The sequence below is a fragment of the Strix uralensis genome, chromosome 4 (assembly GCF_047716275.1).
Source record: "Strix uralensis isolate ZFMK-TIS-50842 chromosome 4, bStrUra1, whole genome shotgun sequence".
Classification (NCBI taxonomy): domain Eukaryota; kingdom Metazoa; phylum Chordata; class Aves; order Strigiformes; family Strigidae; genus Strix; species Strix uralensis.
This window is the reverse complement of record NC_133975.1, coordinates 82,474,838-82,496,980: the sequence shown is the minus strand read 5'-3', so window position 1 is coordinate 82,496,980 and position 22,143 is coordinate 82,474,838. Positions and strand designations below refer to the sequence as shown.

The 22,143-nt window shown below is 36.5% G+C and overlaps 1 protein-coding gene across 8 annotated transcripts in view; it reads right to left on the bottom strand.

Annotated features, from left to right (window-relative positions):
- Positions 1–22,143, bottom strand: part of LRBA (LPS responsive beige-like anchor protein) — a 424,097-nt gene that overhangs the window by 246,461 nt on the left and 155,493 nt on the right. For all 8 annotated transcript variants that reach the window (XM_074867473.1, XM_074867476.1, XM_074867474.1 and 5 more), the window contains one exon: positions 463–629. In XM_074867473.1, coding sequence (XP_074723574.1) covers positions 463–629 — 167 coding nt within the window. The remainder of the gene's footprint in view (positions 1–462; positions 630–22,143) is intronic.

Genomic DNA, 22,143 nt, shown 5'->3' with positions numbered 1-22,143 from the left:
AAAACTCATAATTTCCATCAAACTTATAAAGTTGTTTAAAGTTTGGCAGGAAAGAAAACAAGTTACTAAACTGTGGTTCAATTTTGAACCATATAATGCACCATGAAGAAAGCTAGTTGTAAGGAAATATTTACTTTTAAAAATTACTTTTCAAATAAATGATAGGGGTAGAATGGGACATTCAGAATAAATTCTATCACATTGTTATAGCGAAGTTTAAAGTCACAAGAGAATCACCCTGTTTTTTTACTGCTCTAACAGTTCTGTGACATTCACACACATGAAGCACCGACACATTCATTTTACCTTCTATAGTAGTGGGTTTTTTTAAAAAAAAAAACAACCTGAAAAACCTTGTTTAACTTTAAATTTGACCATAAGACACTAATTCCAATCACCTGAGCATAGCTGAGCACAGCCCAATTCTCAACAATACTTTAACACCCCCTCAAAATGCTTTACCTTGGTGCAGAGCTTCCCCAGGCTCCATGCTTGTCTGTCAGAATGTTGACAATTTTCTGTATTAGTTGAGTTGCAGTCACCTGGTCTCGGTACTTAGCTGCCATTATCAAATGATGACACATTTTTTCTTCTTCCCGTTTGTCTGCAGAATACTGGGCACACAGTGACTAGGAGAAAAATAAAGACTTTATTACTTTTAATTATACCATCCAAAGGAATTTTGAAGCACTTCATAATTAATTATATGAAACCCTTGAGAAATAAGAATTAGCCCCATTTTACAGATTTGAGAATTGAGGCACTGTGCAGCTGCCCACAGTAAATCTGTCCAGAGAGCCAAGCAGATGATCCTGGTTTGTCATGAAATCTTTAAACTCATAGCATACACACTCAAGATTTAGCAAATGGCAACACGTTAGTGGCCTGATTGCATAGTAAAATATATAGGCACAACCACTTTTATTTTATAACAAAGGAAGTGAATAGCATTATAGAAACAAAGAGGCAAATTTCAGAATAATGAATGCCAGCTAGCTGACCACTCCACTCCCGTGACTCTTCATTAGATTTGGGTCGCCAACCATTTGCTGCTGTTTGTATAAATATATAAAAACTAACACAAAAATCTATATATCTTCAGATAGACAGAAGACAAAATGCGCATGAAGACTGAATCTTCTTGAAGTTGAGCACATTTGCAGGCCAGCATGGGAAAGTTAATAATATTCCTAGCTGTACTACACCTGTTGTATAACCATCTTCTATTTGACAAGGTACTAGCACTCGTACCAAATACTAGTAAAGTATGAAATGAGCCAAGGTACTCAAAACCAAATACTAACAAAATAAGAACTGAAAGTCACACCTATAAACAGAACTCAAATCTACAAAAGATTCTTTGTTATAACATTTTCTTATTATTTTGCGTTCTGTTGATCTTCTGAAAATTTGTCTGTTAATACAGAACTCAAAAAAGAGGCACCAGATTTAGATCACCCTCTCATCAAACCACGGTACATGAAGACTCACAACAAATTCAAATATTGGTAGAAATAATAAAGGCTTTTCCCCACTTCATCACTCCCTGTTTCTAATTTCAGTTTTCATCTGGCAATTCCACAGATCGCATATGCCAGACAAAGCATTTCAGCCTTTGTCAGTGATTGGATTATTCTATGATCTAGTTAGTAGAATGGACACAAATGCCTGCCTAACAACAAAAAAAATTGCTTTTTCTTTGTGAAGCACAGCTGATGCAGACACTAGTACAATTATTTCTTAAAGTGTAGGTAGCAGCACAATATCATAATGCTTTTTATGGTTCAAACAGTAGCAATGTTTTTTCTATATAAATCTATCTATACATACAACCATTAGAAAACTGCTGCAAATAAAGAAAAAGGCAGGCTATGAATGTTATTTATATATGTGTATATACAAATATATATGTCATAAAGGGAGAGAAAGATAGGAAGAATGTGGAAAAAAAGACAAGTAAAATAAAATTTGGGGTTGTGTGGATTTTCATAGACATTAGATAACAAAAATGTACTAACAGATGAATAAATTTTAGAGCTATTTTAACAATTTTAATCTATTTACAAATTTCCTCATAATTTTTCCCACACCTTAGAGCAATGCTCACCTGATGAACAGACATCCAGAAGGAGTGAAGAATGAGAAGCTGACTTTCCAAGTCAACGAGACATCAAAAATTGGCTTTTGTACTCCTACATAAAGCACTCTGCCACCCCTCTTCACAAAAATATAAGATGGCTAAATCATAACCAACACTAAACAAGATTTTTCTAGCTCTTTTTAAATACAGCTGTCTTTTCCAATACATTAATCTATTTTGCACCCATGATGATTCTGAGTTCTTTTCAGCACTTTGTAAATGTTTCATAAGCTGTTATTTTTAAGTTGCCTGAAAGGGCAGAATTCTAAAAACAAGCGTATAAGGTAAGCTAAGTAGTAAAATGTTTTAAAGTGCTCTTTAATGGATCCTCCTTTACAATTTGAACAGCAACTTTTCATATCTGACATAAAATCCATAGATATAAATCACATTAGAGGGTTATTCTTTCCCCATTATCAATCTCTGTCTCTTTATGGAACATTAAAGTCACATTTGACCTTAAAACATGATAAAATGGAAATCAAACTAGAATGTTTTGTAAAAGATATAATGAACTTGTACCTCTTTAAAAAAAGTCTCTTTATGATGTAATTTTGAACGCATCCTTCATTAAATACCAACAAAGATTTTCAAAGTCTAGCTGTGACATTCAAATGAAGGAAAAAAAAAAAAAAAAAAAGGTATTTTCTTGTCCTGACATCTTCCATGAAAACAGAATCAGCCTGTTACAAAATGGAAATGTATAGGACTCCACTTTTCAGCAAATTCAGTATTTAAAATTAATAGAAATTTGCAGTTACCCACCAAAACTGAGACACTCTCACATGCAGCAATCCCATAAAATGATAGCATCACTCCAGGAGGGAGTCTTAGCCATAGCACACTCTTCACAATATATATTTCACAAACAAGAACAAAAAGAAGCCACAGTTCTGCCAAATATCCGGCACGTGTGTGTATTGTTACTAACAATAAGAAAGTTTTGCAAGAATAATCTTCTCTTTGATCATACGGGTGACTCGTCAATTGTTTAGAGGTTCCTACCCACAATATATGCCAAATTTTCAGCAAAAAAGAACCTATTTCTCCCACTCCCTCTCAAATAATTTTTAATACAAGAGTGAAAGAAGAGTGGCTTCACCAAATGAAATGGAAAGAGACCCAGACCAAAGTAGCCAGTCACCACTAGACTGTTCTGAAAGCACTCAAATGACTCTGTTTCTCTACTGTATTTTTTCATTTTCCAGCTGCCTTCAGGTTCACCTGATCCACTACTTCCAGACATGCAATACCAGGATACAGAGTGGCACATGTTAATACTTCCCACTAAATCCTGATCGTTCCATTTATGTAAAATAAAATTTCATCTTGATTTCTGTCTGTGCACAACTCAAAAATATATTTTAGTTTTATTTCTTCTTTATTCTTTGATCCCTTGCACTTGCAATATGCACCCTGTCACTCTTGAATATGGTTTGACAATTAGATATACAGTTGCGTGCAAAGGAATTTGTCAAACCTTCCCTCAACTAGTGCTTGGGCCTACATAATTTTTGTAATCTGCTTGGGCAAGTGTGTAATGAAAGTATAATCACGAAAGTACCGCAGTCACACTCATGATAAAACAAAAAATGTTGAAAGGAGAAAAGTGCATTTTCATATATAAGCTCCACAGGTTATCCACAAAAAGTCTTAAATTCAGTGGCTGTTAAAAGTTTTATAAAGGGAAAGTGTATTAAGCAAAATCCTTTGACACAGCACAGAGCAGAGCAAAGACCCTTGTTCTCTACCCGTTCATCCAGGATGGAAGAGAAACCTTCCCTTTGCCCTTATCGCAGAGCGGAACAGAGTTTTTTCATGTCTCCCGTTCCCTGCTTGGACAAGACTGCAGGCTATTCGAACATGTAGGTTATCTGAAGATTTATTTTTAAGGAAGAGTAATTCTAAAGGAGCCTAAGTTCATCCAAAAGGCAAGTTATAGATATGAAAGTATAATACATTCTGTATACAAGAAATATTCCAGAAATACTATTGCAAAATACTGACAAGGTGAATTAGTCTATTCTGCCTGTCTATATTTCAGTGAAGACAAGGATTAATCTAGTGCTTTCAGAACTATTTTATCTTTGTTCTTTATAAAAACGTCAAGTAAAAGATTTCCTCTGCAGGGTGCCATCTGCATGTGCACCTTTGCAGTCCCAAAATTAAAATGTAATGCTGTCTACAAACTATGAAAAAAGTTCATATTGTAGGGTTTTTAAAAGCAATATTGCACCTTTTTGCTTTCATTCAACTGAGAGGTCACTGAACACTTTTACATATGCTAGTTTCTTTGTCTAATTTGGCTAAAAGCTACTTGCTTTGTGAACAACCTGTCTCAGAGGGTGTCATTTAAGAGGAAAAGTCATCCATAAGATAACGCGTAGTCTTGCCACTAATGCAAATTCCCTACAAATAAGGATATTCCAGTAAATGAAGGAGCTCCTCAATCCTCTGCTTTCACAGATCTTTGCACTTGACCTCTGACCTGAGGTTTAAAGTCTGGACTAAAAATGCTACCCAGGGAAATCTTACAAAGACTCCTGAATAAGACTTAGAAAAATGAAAGCTTAAAACCTCAACAGCGAACAAAAGTCAACCAATGACAACGTCTGACAGCCACCGTCAATTCTGAAGTGATGCCTCTGTCATCCAACGACTCAAAGTATTGATTTCTCTCAGCATGAAAAAAGCTTAAGCCAATGAAATAGATATAGCATCATCCCCCCGATAATAGCCATCAAGGTTAACACCAGCAGAACACTTATCAAAGTATCTCTTCTATTTCTTCTTGTTTTAATGGACTGAAGACAAAGCAATGGCTTCTCATCTCTGCAACCTATAGTTTTTCCAAACCTCATCTATCCACTTTTCCAGCCTTTTATCTGATTTGAAGATTAAAAAGAATCTGCATCTAAATCAACTGTTTGCAATACAAATGTGGAGGGGAGTTAAAAAAAAGAGGGGAAAAAAAATAAGTGATTTTGTAGCCAGACATTCCTGGAGAAAAAACCATGCATTTAAAATCACAAGGGGGGGAAGAGGGGGGAACCCACCATTGACTTAGATCACACCAAACACAGACTGGTAAAACTATGGTCAGGACCAGAAAAAAAAACCTACCACAGTCAATTTGGGTTAGTGATTAGAGAGAAATGCAAGGATCTCAAGAGACACCTGGTTTTAATCTCTGCTGAGTCAACAGCTTTATTTTTTAGCTTTAAGTCTCACAGTATTAAGCTTTACTAAACCCAACTAAGCACGAGGCAACAGGACTTTTACTGAGATTGCATCTTTCAAATGAACCCTATTTAGTAGAGTAGGTAAATGAGACAAATTAACAAGAGTTCAACTGGCTATAAAAACAACTGACAGAATAAATAAATAGTAAAGAACAGAGACAAATAACATCAGATTTATTCTGCAATATCCATTAGTACACTACTATTTTTTTTTTTTTTACCTTTTTCTTTCATGCTTATTTAATTGATACTATTTGTATTACAGCAGCACCCTTGGATCACAGTCAAAGACAAAGCTTTACACAAACAAGAGCTCTTACTCCTTGCTCGAAACTGGGATTTGCTGTATGTATGTGCCCTACATTATTCCAATATTCTAACTCTCTAAGCATCACTGCTAACCACTGGCATACACAATATGCAGAGACAAATGTTCTTTTTGAACCCAAAAAGCCAGTTCTTACCGTACGTATGCGCAAATGCTTTGGATTCAAAGTATGCGCTAGGATGGACACTTTCCTCCCTCTCTCTTGCAAACCCAGTTTGTCTGCAGTCTGTTCATACTGTTCTTGTTTTAAGACAGGCTAAGATCCTAAAAACATTACGCTTGGGCATTAAATTTGAAATCCTTTGGGTCCACATCTTCCAAGTATAAGGCATTTTTCAAGCTAGAAATAATCAAAGTACAATTCCCCTATGCTCTAGGAACAGTGAAGCTCAGCACTTCTGCGTAGGTGGCTCTGTGCTCTCAGAGTAGGTATTAAGCAAAGAAGGAGCCAGCGATGATCTTTTAGGCCATTTCCCAACTACACTGCATCAACCTTGTGACACTCAACTGCTCCAACACCACCACAGAGATTAGCACTGCATTCCCTAAAGAACTTCTAGTCCAAGGCAACAAATGAATCAGATCCATGAACAACGTCAGGAACTGACAAATTCACTTACTTTCATTAGGAACATCCGCTCTGTCCAGCGAATGAGAGAGATACTTACATAATCTAAGGATCCACCACACATGCTTAATGAGGGCCAAATTAAGGTTGCACTGCTCTGATTTTTCATAACTTTTGGATACTTGGTTTTGTAATCTTTTCATATTGCCATTTCTATGCAACTTAAGTTTTTAAAAGGGTTAAAAATACCTTTTAATCAGGTGAAAACATACATGTAAGTCTCAAAGTGAGCCAAATACAAAGACTTCTATCCCTTCAACCAAAGCAAAGCAGTATTTCACTGTTGCCTTGTCTGTAACCAATAGTTAAAGATTGTGAGCAACTTGTTACCACCAGAAGAGAAATAGAGCGTTTAGTTCCAGTCTCCAAAGCTGCCACGGAGACTGGCTTAGGGAACCGTCCCAATTCTACTTTCAATGCTCCCTGGTATTTCCTTCTGTTCTTCTTTTTTATCTGCAGGCTCTCTCTCATATTGCCCATCCAAAGCTCTCCTTTGTTCTTGCTGTTAGTACCTCCCTCTAGCAATAGCATCAGGACACTTCCTCCCCTCTGTACAGTAGGAACATTAAGTGGAAGTAAGGGAAACAGTTACCATCCACTGCAACGGTGGTGCTGTCAGCTCAGGAAACATTTGCCAAATAAGTCTTGCTGGGGCTTTCAATCCATTCTTCAAGAGCTTGTGAAAATGTATGACCAGGGTCCAGATGGCACATTTCTAACAAACCCCAACAAACTAAAGCTCTGAAGCGTCCTCATTGACTAACTGTGGCCACCACCCCTTCAACCATCCCATTCCACCAAGGCACAGTAAGAACGTCTGTCACCTGTGAGGTAGGTAGAAAGCAGTCCAGCAGTTTTGGCCCCTGAGGCCGAATAATTACCTCCCTAGGATTCAGATTTCCAGACACCCTACTGCCAGCACAGTTCTTTTACAACTTACAGCACCAAGACTTGGCACAGGAGTGACACCTGAACAGATTGAAAGTCACACGCAGTTCAGATGGCACCGATCAACCTTCGATGAAGTCTCTAAGAACAGGTAACACACACCAGCGAGTGTTTTTGAACAATGCAACTCACTAATTAAGAAGCCCTTAAAGGTTCTCTATAAACAACAATTTCTTACAAGTTTTGTGTCAGATGAATTCTGGATTATTTTTCACAATGCGACAAAAGGTACATTTCTGGCAGGGGGAAAACAATAATGCTTCAAAACATGGAAAAACTGGAAATTCTCAATGAAATACAAAGTAGTAATATTTTCAAATGTTTTAATTTGGAAACATTTTGCCAACCTTCTTTTCCAAAACAAGAAAAAAAAATTCTAAACTTTAAAGTAAATCAACATCTGCGAGCACAAAGAATGGAAAAATTTAGCCACGATTATTCAGATAAGCAGATACACCAAAAGATAATTTGGAAACTTATTACAAAATAACTTGTACCATTTTAATCCATAAATGTGGCTTCAGCCTCTGGCTATAACAAAGTGAAAAGCATATGCACGAGTTAAAATTCTTTAATTACTATAGCTATCAAAGACACAGCTATAAATACTTAGGTATGCTAGTCTTTAACACAACATGTTAATTGTCTCAACACCTACCTTACAGGAATGTGTATTCCTATATAGGACTCTATTACTATGTGAGAACTCACTTTCATATTATATGTAGAATACAATGCAAAAATAATCAATATACCTTTGCTGATTTTGTTATTTACTGTTTGATATTCCTGCTACATCACACTCACTAAATTTCCTTATAAATTTGCAAAACACATGCAAAGCAAATTCATTTCCAGCCAAAATCTCTACATAAACAGTTTCCAAGATTATGTAAAGTTCCAGATTTCCAAAAGACAGAAAGATTAGCCCCTTGAGATATCCCTGCAGCCTAGGGTCTGTGTTTCTATTTCTATTTTCTACATAGTTCCCCTCAAGCACTTTTCAGCTTTCCCTGTTTAGTGTCTTGGTTTGAGAACACAACTCTGATTTTAACCCAGGAGCTTAAGAATGTATCAAAATATACCAACCCATGAACAGAGAACAGAGAAACCACATCTGTTTGAGATAACAAGGCATTTAGGTATAATGGTTTCCTATGTTGCCATGACTGGATGCATGCCAGTGACAAGGACATCTCTAACAAGCTTCAGTACTTTGGATACCAAGTTGGTTTCAGACCTGACTGGGCTCCTTAGGATGTCACTTATGATGCTTAATGAAAAAGAAAAAAAAAAAAAATTTAGTTTGCCTTTCTATAACTTTGTTCTGTACTCAGATAACAGACTCAAAGGCATGTTATGAAAGTATTCTATTCTGTATAGTAGTCTAGTACTCACCAGAAATTATGAACAAAGGTAAAAATACCATCAGCACACAACAAAATCAATACATACACAGGGACACATAACATAATTAAGGTAGCTGTAGGAACAAATCACCTCTCATTCTGCATCGGCAACAGGAGATTTAAACGTGTTCTGTGCCGTATTTGGCAAACCTTTTGTGAAACCTCAGCCATGAAACATTCAGACATGAACACAAACTCACCACCCAAAAGGTAACGCATCTGTCCGTCAGCAGCTTCTATCACGCTTGCTCTAAGAGAGAACTCAGTGGACTTGATCTCTGACAGTTCAGGACCTTTGCAGCCTCACAACGGCAAATGACCACCTGGACTGGCACATATCCTTGAGCAACACTGCTATATAGGACAAACATGTTTTCTGGCAAAGTATTTCCTTCCCACACACAGAAAAAACCCTTCCATTTCTGCCATTAAGCCATTGCATCTCCAGCTGTATCTGCAGAATTTTAATTCATTAGTAAGGAATGGTATTTAATATTGAAATAGATTTTTTTTTGTCAGAGGATTTTCAAATGACTATCAGAGAATCTGCGGGGGAAAAAAAAGGATCATATGGGATTTTATTCAAAAGTCTACTCAAAAATAAAATGCTCAGTGTTGCTGATTCACAAGTTTCTCCACACTTGCTTTTCATCTTATGGCAAACTAAGATCCTCGAGAGGCTTATTCTTTGGAGGTTCAAGTATTTTAAAAGCAGGATATTTTGATTAAGATGATAATGAATGGCAAAGATTTAAAAAAAAAAATAAATCCAGAAGCAAATGGGAAGGATTCTTAAAATATTGTCTTTTATAACAGTTATTCTTTAAAATCCAAAGCCACTTACTTTGGAAACATGTTAAGCAGTCACAATCTTAGCTTTAGCTTAACCTCTGCCTTAAGGCCTCATGTCAGAAATCCTATATCATCAAACTATGAAAAGCAAATTATTTTAACTTGATTTTTTCCCCACTCCTTTTTCAGTAGTCTATGTTTCGTATTTCATTTCAACTAGCATATGACATGTTTCCTTTGTGATTGGTCCTCATGCATTTATGTCACACAATTTTGGAATTTCTGGACAGCATGAGATAGTTATGAATAGGTTTGGGTTTTAATTAACAATTTTTATTCAGAAAAAGTTCTACCACCCTTGAATGGTTGACATTTGGCTCTAAAATTTGTTTCTTTTTAAAACTGTGTGATTTTATTATCCATAAAACAACATTTGAAATATTCTGACTCTTCAGTGTGAGAAGACAACAGTCTCTGCTTTAATTTACAGCAGTCTAAGTTAAAAACACTCATTCACACAACTCTAGATCTTATATTGAGCAACATGGAACAAGGACTAAAAATACTCTACAAAAACTGCTTTAAAATTCATATTTTTCTTGCTCACTTGGTTTAAATGAAAAGACCACAACGATGTAAGAGCCAGCATTGCACCTACCACAGATGCTACCTTCAGACAAATGAGTACTATGTAGCAACAACCAGTTTCTACCAGCATCAACCTTTTTGTCAACATTTAAAAAAAAAAATACTCCATAAACATACTTATTTACATAAGAGCATATAAGATCCTTTTCATGACTTTTCTGTTTATTTCTCATTTCAATATTAAATATCAGAACTTGTAAAAGTCCTGTTCCAAGGCTCTGATGCTCTTGCTGAGTTTTATTTTTGGCTTTGTTTCAGTTCAAGGTTTTTCTGTCTGGTTGGTTTTTTTTAGATGGTGTGCAGGTGTTCTCATACAACCCCTCGGTAACAGTTATCAGCATTTGTTACAAACAGCTGAACTCATGGACATTGGAGTAATGGCACAAAACAGATTACACACTACAACCGCACAAATCCTGCTTAACTCGATTTCACTAATTTACTATAATTCAGGATAAAATAATAAACTCGATACTTGTGCTCTAAACATAACAAGGTCCAACAGCCATGCAGGATAAAAAAGCAGTATCAATTCTGTGGATTTTTAAAACAAGAATCTGAGATTTGATGTGAGTTACAGTTCACTCGTTAACATTATAGGTATTGAAAGAAAGAACTGTGACTAATCAAAATCACCAGCTTCCACCAAGCATGCACAATAATGAAACTACTGAAATGATATAAAACATCATATAGAACACATGTAAGTGGCAGTTATTGGACATACCAAACAGCCATGTAACAACGTTTCTCACACACTTTAACAGCTTCAGTTACACTCTGGCCAATAATCTACTTCTAATACTCCAAATTTCTGAGTAACTTCAAAAAACTGCCATTCAAAAATAACCCGAGAAACATTCCTCCCTTCTCTGCTGATGACCACATGAAATTGCCTTGCAAAACACTGTTGGTCCAATGCCAAGGCGGGTGATGCTGGCTTCAAGGCTATCAACAACTGCTCAGAAATGAGATTTTTAGGGTTTCTAACAGGCAGTGTAGGAAAAAATATGCAAAAATATTTCAGAAGTCAGAATATCTGATTTTTTTCCTTCTGTAGATGTTTAACGCGTTTAGGACTAATGGTAGCATAACTTAAGAGATGTCTGTAGGTGGCATAAGGTCCTCCTGGGGATGAGGGCCAGCACAGAGCCAGAGCAGCTGAGAATGATCCTGTCCTGCCCAATTGCGGGGGATCTGTGCCACCCTCCCCCAGGGCTGCCCTGTTCTTCTCATAGTGGGTGGCAGGTTGGAGATGCTTGATGAGGTCCTGTGGCACTGCAGTGAGTGCCCAACTTAACCCCCTGCAAGGGAATTGCCAGCTCTCGTGGCACCCTGATGGTGTATTCTACGTCTCTGGTCCCAAGTTACAACAAAATTTGTTTCACAATTGCCGTATATTCTCTATCATACAGTAATCCATCCAATAACTGAGCATTTTGCTTGCTTTGTCTGTCAGCTCCCTTAAATATTTCTGAGGCAAAAATTGGAATCAGTCACAAAAGATGGAATCAAATTACTCTATGGGCAACGTGCAGTTCAGGATAGTTTGATGAGAGTTAAATCTCAAGTTTCTGCAAGAACAGGCAGGGAGAAGGATGGAAGGAGCAGAAACAGCCCAAAATCCATTATGCCATAACCGTGGCATTACTACTTAGACCCAGATCTTTGTTCCAACAAATTTGTGACCAAAAAAACCCAGTATCTTGGCACTAGGGCACAAAGGACAAAACAAGTGTAATAATGACCAAAGCACTTGCACTGCTCATAATTATAGCCACTGTCATCACTTTCCAAGTGATATCCAAATCTGTTCTTTCAAGATGGCCAGAAATCTTTGAAGATGCATTTTCTAAAAAGTGAATTAATAGCAGGGACCTAGAAATGTGTGCAGGAAAAAGGTGGGATGGAGAAGAAGAGTGGTGAGGAAAATATCAGGAAACATATCTTCCTCCTTGTGTGAAATGGAACAGTGAGGACAACCTGGTTTTCTGAATGGTAAGACTTTTTAAGGATTGACTCTGCCACTTCCAGTAGGGCTTCAGATTAACAGTGAAATCCAGAGATCTCTAAGTCACTTGGCACCTTCTCCAATACAGTGATCATCTGAAGAGCAACTTAACTGACTGATAGATCTTCGTTTTCATGATCTAAGATTGTCTCAAAGGGAATAGCTGTTTTCTCCTATTTAGGTCAAAGAAAAAAAATCAGTAGGTGGACCCATTCTGTAAACATTTCTATAAAAGAATCAGATGAAGCAGAAAGGAAAAAAAAATCTATTTTTCAAAAAATCTATTACAGTGATTCCCATTTAAAAGCTAATACAGGGAAGTTAAGATGAAAAACTGAAGTGCAAAGCAGTGAGACAGAAGCGGCAATGTGAAAGGACCTTTCAGTTCCCGTTAAGAATTCTGATTAGCACATTCTTGTTCCCTTTCCTGGAAAGCTGTATAGATCTACTCAGAAATAAAAAAAGCTACCTTTATAAAAGATGAGGAATGTCACCATTGGCTGGGTATGGCTTTATAGTTTTCTACCACTTCCCACCCTGGATCCCAGACAGACTTCAAACCCCATCCACTACAAAATAAAAATAATTTTAGCAATTTAATTGTAAAATCCCTATTTACACAATTACTGTCTCTTTTCAACCATCACTCATGGAGGTATTTATTTCAGCATAGTCACTATATTTTGTATTCAGAACAGAGCACTCTCAAGGTAAGGCTGAAGCTTTCATTGGAATGAGAAATCCCAGTTCAGGATAAACTATTACACTAGATGCAGTATTTTCCACAACCTCCTCCTCAGTAATATTCCAACAAATGAAAGAGATAAATACTCTATGTAACTAATATAGGTAACATTGGAAATCTTAACTGTAAATGCCTTCAGGCTCTACTGATGAACTTTTCTAAACATCTCAGTATTTTAATGCATATGTTTTACTTCCCACCTTGCCCCAAAGTTGATTTTCATAAGCCGCTTTCATGAACATCAAAAAATAAACCTGCATGAATCAAACTTCGTCATGCCTAAATGAGGAAACTGCCTTAACTACAAGATGAGACTGTGAAGACTATGATTTAAGTGCAAACAAGAGAATGACCGGTGTATGTCTAGCTTGCACAGTCAAGAAGCCATAGGTCAAGACAAGTAACTACTCAAACTATGGACTAGATTTTCAATACAAACTTCTACAGGGTCAGGAATGTCTTTTAGGGACATCCAAACCTGTTTTGGGCTTGCAAATAAATCTAACATGAAGATACTTGTTCTTCTTTTCTTTTATAGAAATATCAGTGTGCCAGTGCTTGGGTAAATCCTCCAGATAAAAAGTGGACTTCATTTTCCAAAGCTGATAAGGGTGAGAGCTTTAAAAATAAAATCTTTTGGAGGATATACACACATCTACATTCAGCTGCAGACAGTAGTTTAATGGGTCAGTAAAAGAAAGCATATTGCAGGTACACAAACTTGTGTGTGGTATGTTTTCATACACACAGCTGCAGAACGAGCTGGCTTCATAAAGTCACCTCTAAACTTCCATCAGCCATTATAAAAAAATTGAAATTTTTACAAGTAACACGAATAATAATATCCTAATACTGTATCCACCAGTCTGCCCTGGTAACTCCAGAACTGCAGAGGTTTCACATGAAATTCAGCTATAGTCAAATGGGACAGGCTTTAACCCAACAGCCTGGACTGAGGTCAGTCATAAGCAGCATTTGCAACTCAGGTGCTTCTGCCAGGAAAAGTCAAATGAGAAAACAAACATGCAGAAACAGAACTAGAATATAGGGAAATATTTTACAGTTCTGTGAACTCTTTCTTCAGTTCCTGTTATAAACAAGTTTCTCACATAAAAACTACTTTTGAAAATGAAATTGTATTTGAGAGAATATTCGACTACTGCCAAAAGACTGTCAAATACATCTGGGCTACAAATGACAATATGTTGGATCAAAAGTTAACACCCATTTAGCAATCAGATGCATATTTCATCCTTAATGAAGGCCTGAAAAGAAGAGTTCACTATATTCTGGATGCAGGTATCAAAGCAGATCTCACAAAGCAACACAGGCGCATCATCTAAGGATCGTTTTCACATTAAGAATCCTATTAGAAGGAAAACACTAAAAGGTAATTGAATTTCCCTCAGTTATCTTCATCTCTGTCAGCTCCTGCTACAATAACTTACTCTCCAGAGCAGAGATAACTCAATTCTGTCCAGCAAGCATATGTTATGAATCTCCAAAGCAAACTTGTCTAAATCATTCTGGTCTTCTATCAAGGTTGGCTGTGGATATGAACTCTGACAGAAAGCAAACAAATTTATTTTTATCTTTTCAATAATTCACTTCCCTGTGCCTTGATGGAAGAATCTAAAGACATAAATGTTTCCACTAATTCTGGAATTATAAAGACTAATTGAAAATATTTTATCTGGAAGCTAATGCTATTATAAACTCTTTGATTCACCATTCTGTTTTACCAGAAACAGAAGTGTGTTACAGCAGTTTCAGGTTCCTGTAGGTGCACAAAAGCTAAAACTATCAGCTCATGCTGTAATTAACATTATTTTTCAGAATGTTTTTGACATTTATACTTTCACCTTCAATGGAAATGTTAACTGTACAAATAATAACAGAAGTATACTCTAACTTTTTATTTCATCAAAGCTCTTAAAACATCAGTAAGCACAAATTCTCCACTCATGTAAGCAAACTACTTTGATTTTAAAAGCCACATTTTAGGAAATTAGACTTATCTAGACCAACATCACAGAAGAAAAGCAAAACATAAAGCAGCCAAAGGAAGGGTAAATGACAAGAATCAGAAAAGCTACTTCTGGAAGGAGAGGAGAGGAGAGAAAATACTAGGTAAGTTTCTGGTCAGACTAACAGTAACTGTACAATTTCTGTCAGTTTGTGATCATTTCAGGCTGTTCAACATATATGTAAAAAAAGTTCTGAAGAATGAGTGAATAATGAAGTGACAAAGTTCGTTGCTGATACTAAGCTATACAGAACTGTATAACTGGGAAGGGTTTGTGAGGAACTAGAGGGGGAGCTCGGAAGATCAAGTCATTGTGGTAATAAAACAGCACAGGAACTTCAGAGTAGATAACAAATGTAGGAAAGAATCTAGTTTTAGATATAAAATGATGAACTCTGAGTTCACCTTTATCTTCACTCCTTTTTGCCATAATGATATAGTATTATCAACAACATACTTCTATGAAACCATCAGCTCGGTACAGGACAAGCAACGGGCATGCAGGAATCAAGTACAGAATAAGGAACCACTGGGAAGAGAACACCACAGAAAACACTGTGTATTTATAAATTCCTGGTGTGTCCACATCTGGAATGCTGGGTGCAGTTTTGGGTCTTCCATCAGGAAATACGATAGCATATGATATGATATCAGGAATATGAACTGAGAAGCAATTTGGAAGGATTCAGAATTGGAATCACTACCAAAGAACTGTGTAACTATATAACAGTAGGAGTTTTCAAAGTGGGGGCAAAAAAAGACAACTCAGGAGGGATAGGGGAATTCTGTAAAATCATGTGGTATAAAGAACCCTTTCTAGGTGAGTTTGCATGAAAGGGTTCTATAGATTCTTATAACGTTAGATGGAGATAGTCACCAGGAGAAAGCAGGCGAAAGAGATGGAGAGTGCATGCTGAGAAGATCATGTGTGAAAGGTTCCCAAGAGCTCGTAAACTCTAGGGACTGGCAGTCTTGTTGAATCTGCAAAATATGATCAACTCAGAATACCTCAGGTCTGCTCAATTTGTACATCACCACTAGCACACACTAGTACCAGCAGCAACTTGTACGACTCAGACAACATCAAGAAAGTGACGGCTACTCTAAACAAAGAAGGAATACAGGATTGTATATAGAGCAAAGGACCTTCTGCAGGACCCATGAAGCAAAGGACCTTCTGCAGGACCCATGAAGCAAAGGACCTTCTGCAGGACCCATGAAGCAAAGGACCTTCTGCAGGACCCATGAAGCAAAGGACCTTCTGCAGGACCCATGAAGCAAAGGACCTTCTGCAGGACCCATGAAGCAAAGGACCTTCTGCAGGACCCATGAAGCAAAGGACCTTCTGCAGGACCTTCTCAAGCTACTGGAATAAACCCTTCATTACACTTGTTGGAGTATACAGTTGGAGTCAGCCTCCCAGCTGTAAGCTCCAACCGTAAACCTGTAAGTGATGGCATTGTGTGTAGAATAAAGCTGTTACTGTGAACAGCTGATAACTATTAATTACAACAGTATAACGAACAGAAGGTGTTCTAAGAAATACTGGTTGTGATCCACGTCTCCCCTCCAACCTAACTCGCAACCAGGGAAAAGGCATTTTACAACACAAGAATGAAACTAAGATGCCAGTACAATTTTCAGTTAAGTCAGTGTAACTCTTAGCAAAAGTCTGCGTGGAGTCAAGGTTTTACAGGGCAAATGGGGGGGAATAATCCCTGAAGTGGTACTTATCACATGGCCACCATTTCCAGCAAGCAAAAATCAGAAGTCACTTCAAATTGCAGATGAGTGGGCATGTATTCTGGGAAAGTGTTACTATGTCTGCCCTTTTAATAAACTCTTCCTTAAGTATCCACAGTTTGAGATAGGATAATAGGCTTGATAAGGGACTTATCAATGTGATTAGTCTTTCTCATCCATGTTGCAGTAGGAATCAATCTTCCAAGAACAGACACAGAGCAGAACTACTAGGATGATCTAGAGTGCAGATACCACCCTTAGAAGAAAAAAAACCTAGAAGAATAAAACTTATTTAGCCTAGTGAAATGAAGCGAGGAGATGTGATAATGAAAAAGTAAAAATAAGAACTAAAGAAAAAAGACTAGTGAAGCCAGAAGATAAATACAAATAACAACTAGTTAGAAAAAGCTTACAACTGAGCAGAATATCTAAGTCTAACCTACCAGTTGGGAGAGTGAGAAAACACAACTTTGGGTATTCAGACCCTGAAGATCTTTTGTGACCTTTTCAGCACCAATATCAGAATTATTTTAATATAATGTCTTTCTCATTTAGATCAAACCAACTTACAATACTGCACATAGGAGAGATGTTTACTGTCACCAGTGTTTTTTCCTCAAAGCTGAACAACTCCTAATACTGTCGTTAAAAGGGTACATAAGTAATGAAAGTTATCTTTGGACAGGAATCTTAGAGGAAAATCTCCAATCAAGCACACCAGGATATTTGCTCTGCTAATGCTAGGAATTTACACTCCGTGTATACTGTATTACTTCAGTCAAGAGTATTTTAGAATCACTGCCTGGCATGAGCTACCATAAAAGTCTGCACATGAATAATAAACAAGGTAAGCGCTACTGATTTATTTTTCATGAATAGGTGAGAACAACAACATTTCTGATGGGAACATCTAATGTGAAGCAAGAAATTTCTTATCTAGCTAGCTTAGTTTTCATATTACGAGCATAAAAATATGCAAGAAAACATGGAAAATGTTTTTACAGACAAAACAAAACTGTATAAAAAGAGAATATTAGGGGTTCAAAGGAAATGTATGCCATTCATCAAAAGGCTTTTTAAAAGACCAAAAAAAGCCAGAATGGTTAAGCTGCAGAGAAAGAAGGCTGTAAGAAAATGGCATTCTTCAAGAAGTCTGTTCAAAGAAAGAAAACAGCAAAATATGTCAACTATAGCATGTTAGTTTTAAAACCAGAATGAAGCAGGCCAAAAGAGTTTGAGGAACATTTACATAAAGGCATAAGAGACAGTAATAAATTATTTTTCAAACAAATCAGGAGCACTAAGCCCGTTAAGTTATCGCTATAGAGCTAATAGAAGATCAAAGGATAAAAAGAGCTCTTGGAACACCAGACCACCATAGAGAAGTGCTAGTAGAGAAGTTATAAAAGAAAACTGACAAGTGACCAACTGCTAGGACCAAGAGAGTATTCTCTCAGTGATCTAGAAGAACTCAGGGATGAACGCAGACATTAGCTACAGCGTTCTTGTTCAAACTGCCTCAGTGCCAGAAGAATGAAATATGCCAAATGGACTGGAGGACAGCGGGGAACTACATGGCAATAATTCTGAAATTTATAAAAGGCAAATTGGTAGCTGTGTTTAAAGCAAAAAGCAAACAATGGGATAAACACCTGGCAAGAGTCATCACTGCTTTTGTAAAGGGAAGTCATGCTTCATTAGATTTCTTTCAACAAGCCACTGGAGACACAGATGAGAAAGATCCAATTCATAAAGTCCACTGTTTGAATGCCAAAAAGATATTTAAAGAAAGGCAGGATGTGGTAGGGCATAAAGGAACATCCTTATGTTGATAAAAATTGATTAAAACAAAGGAAACAGGTTTAAGAAAGAATAGCTAGTCTTCAAAGTGGAAGGAAATCACCAACTGAATCCCACTGTGTTATTAAATGTATTTAGAAATGACTGCAAAGTGGAAGAGGTGTCAAATTTTGCTGATAGCTCTAGAGCAATTCAAGGTAGTAAAAACAACACTTGGACATGAAAAGTGCTAATACAGTGACTGGGAGACAAAACAATAGGTGAAATTCATATAGAGAACTGCAAATCTTTGTGCAAATTGGTATCCCTGCCACCCGGGTAGAACCAAGGAAGCACTCTGATACAATTGCACTGTTCTTATGCTTGTCTCTAGGCATGTACTACTCAACTCGGTCAGAAACAGAATACTTTTGGCAGACTTTTGGTCTAGCCCAGCATAGATGTTCTTGAGTCTCATCAAACCATTCATCTGTGAAACAAAAGAACAACATTATTAATGTAAATGAATTAAAAAAAGGCATGGAATTTCCAAGTGGATGGTCTTAATATCCTAAATTATTTTGGATTTTGAATGCTCTAAACAAAGTTCAAGTTAATCAAGTTTATCTCCAAATTGTTTTCTATTCCAGAAAACTAGCAAAACCTGTGGCTCTATAATACCTGATAACTAAGAGATGTTCATCTGAGTATTTGAGCAATTTCCATCACAAGTCAGTATTCACAAAGAATTATCTGTGCTAAGTGGAAGTTACCTATATAAATCCTGCGCATATTAATACAAGGCCAGACATTCATACTTCTATACTTGTTTTCCTAACACATGAGCACTTAGAAGTAACTCATTAAGGCATTGCTGTGGAAGACATATTTCACTCACTTCTTCCTCCGTATAATTTTACTTTAAGAGTTATTTTTTCAAAGACCAAGTTTGAAATTTAGAATCTGTAGATGAAAAGAAAAAAGAACAAACAGAAACCGATGCTAATAAAACGCTGTTTAGACTAGACATTACCTTATTTATGTTGATGAATCTTGTAAGCACGCACTAATTGTTATTCTGGATTTTATGTGGTACTCAGCTAGCTAGTGAGCTAAATAATTTATTTAAAAAAAAAAAAAAAACACAACAAAAAGAAAAAACAAACCACCCTGTCAGCCTTACGATTATGGATTTCACACACAAAGTTAAGATGCACTGCCACAGCAAAAGCTCAAAAAGGGATGTCTGTTCCCAGTCTAGCAGAAGATAGATTACAGCAAAAGCATACAGTGCTGCTCTCCCTTCTTCCAATTACCCCATGTTCTTCATGCCTATGCTGTTTCGATTCAGCCATTACAGTAGCACGGCAAAATTATAAAACATAAGTGGTTCCAGGAACTGAGTCTTTGGCTCCTTCTGGCACAGGTTTCTTTAGGTTTCCAGGGTCTACAAATGCCAAAATAACAAGAACTCCACATCATGTTCTGCTAAGACTTCCAGAGCCATGGAGAGCAGACTAATTAAACTCATTGATAAACTCTAGTGAAAATAATCAGCTGTAACAGTACTTACGAGAGGGAGTAAAATTTTTTTAAAACAAAGGAAAGTTTATCATTCACAGGAAGTGAAAAATAAGTTGATTGGTTAAATATGTAAAATGAGATTAAAAAGGCCATAAAAAGTGTAAATTTATTACTGTAAAAAGGTTTAAAGCTAATACTGTAAAACACTGTGCAGAAAGACTCATATCTTACTCACATTCCTGGATTTTCAAATTACACTTAATATGTACATGCAACATAGCACAGATTATAAAACGTGGAAGAGTCTCAATAAGATACTAAACACTAAGCATTAATTATAAATCAATAAATTTCATTAGCATCAGAAAAATGAGAATAGATCTTTTTTGATATGAAATAGCTACAGTTATGAATCTATTTCATTTCCATATTCAGTATGATTTCAAAAGCCCAACAAAACATTGATACTTATTAGATTTAAGTCTTCACATAGTTTGTCTCCTAATTTGCCAAAAATATCCCAAACCAGTAATGAAGATAGCCTCACTTCTCGTTTCATCAGTAAAGTCTATAGGAGAGAGTAGTTCTAAAATTAATTTTCTTTCAAGCTGCTTCAGAAACAATATTATTATATCTTTGATAGCTCTTAGACATATTTCTGTAATAATTTTGATTTAAAATTGAGATATAACAAAAAAAGACGTCTCATCATTCCAGTGCAAGTTTTCATTCCTCCTCCTCCCATTGCTCATTAAAGCACAGTGAAAGAGAGACCACAATTTTTCACTCCTCCTTTCATAATCAGGCAATACTTTATCCCAACACTTCCCAGAGCACATGGGAAGGGAAAATGTTATACTGTTCAAACAGAAAATGAACTTCTCATTTCAGCATCTTTTGACTCACATGAGACAATGAATCCTAAAAATTGCCACCTCAGAAATATGAGAAATTTAATTTTCCAGTTTAGGACTTGTCAACATATTGCAGCAGAACAAAACTGGTTAATTCTCCAATGGAAAGAAAAATATATATTCTTCCATGCTCAGCACTCTGCTGAAGAATTTATAATACCTCAAAAAAAAAAAAAAAGTGTTTAGAAATGGAAGTCAAAATTTGTCTTCCTTCTACCGACAGATGGCGCTGTAATGGCCAACCTGTCCAATGCAAAGGGCAGCATTTATTTAAAAATCTAAATTTGAGAGAGAGTTAAGCCCATTCATGACAATATGTGTAAAGCCTTATTTTTCTTTGAAGGCACATCTAACTTCCTTTGTGTTGCCACGTTACATTTTTGCAATCTTACAGACTACAACTTTTGGTTACCTTACTACAGGATGCCCACAACTTGAACTATCCATTATCTTCACGTGTTCTCTAAAGATTCATTGCTGATAACCCACAGTACTAGACAGAATACCCACTGAAACCATTCCAAAATCTTTTTTTCTAATAAAGTCATTGCCATTAAGTGTGTTGAATAACACTTCACATAGAAGGATGCTGTAAGAACCCCAGAAAGATTATTTGATGCACAAGTTGTATAACAAAGCAGCTTTTATTAAAAACACTGGAAAGTTGTATGGAGAATAGGGACCCAGTCAAGGATTAAAACCTTCTTTTCTTCAGTAACTGTTTGTTACATAAAGAAGTAACAATCATCTACAGAAACTACAAAGACACCAAATACCTTTTCATAATTCTTCCAAGGGCTCTCAGACATTCTCTTTGACTTATGGGTATTCTGCCACAATGGAGTTGCAGTACTTTTTAGTTACTTCCTCTGATACAAATAACATCATCTAACATTTAATGTCTAGTACACCAAAGAGTAAAAGGTGCAGAATACACAAGATTATCAATCAACAGAACCACTGAATTTTGTTTTCTGCCAAGGAAACAAAAAGCAAATAGCGACATCCAAGTCACTACTGGAACACTTGCCTAGCCTTGCATCTTATCTCTGTCAAGGTAATACTTACACAAACATTAAGATTCGTTTCTCAGCATGAGCCATGAAGTAAAACACTCAGTTTATTACACACAGCCTATAAATTGATACTAAGAATTAAAACTGTGAGGAAGTCCAAGTCTTCCGCATGAAAAAACGTAACTGAACAGAAAAGGGCAACAAATTTTACAGCAGCTGGAAATGCTAGATTTAATTATTGAAGAGAAAT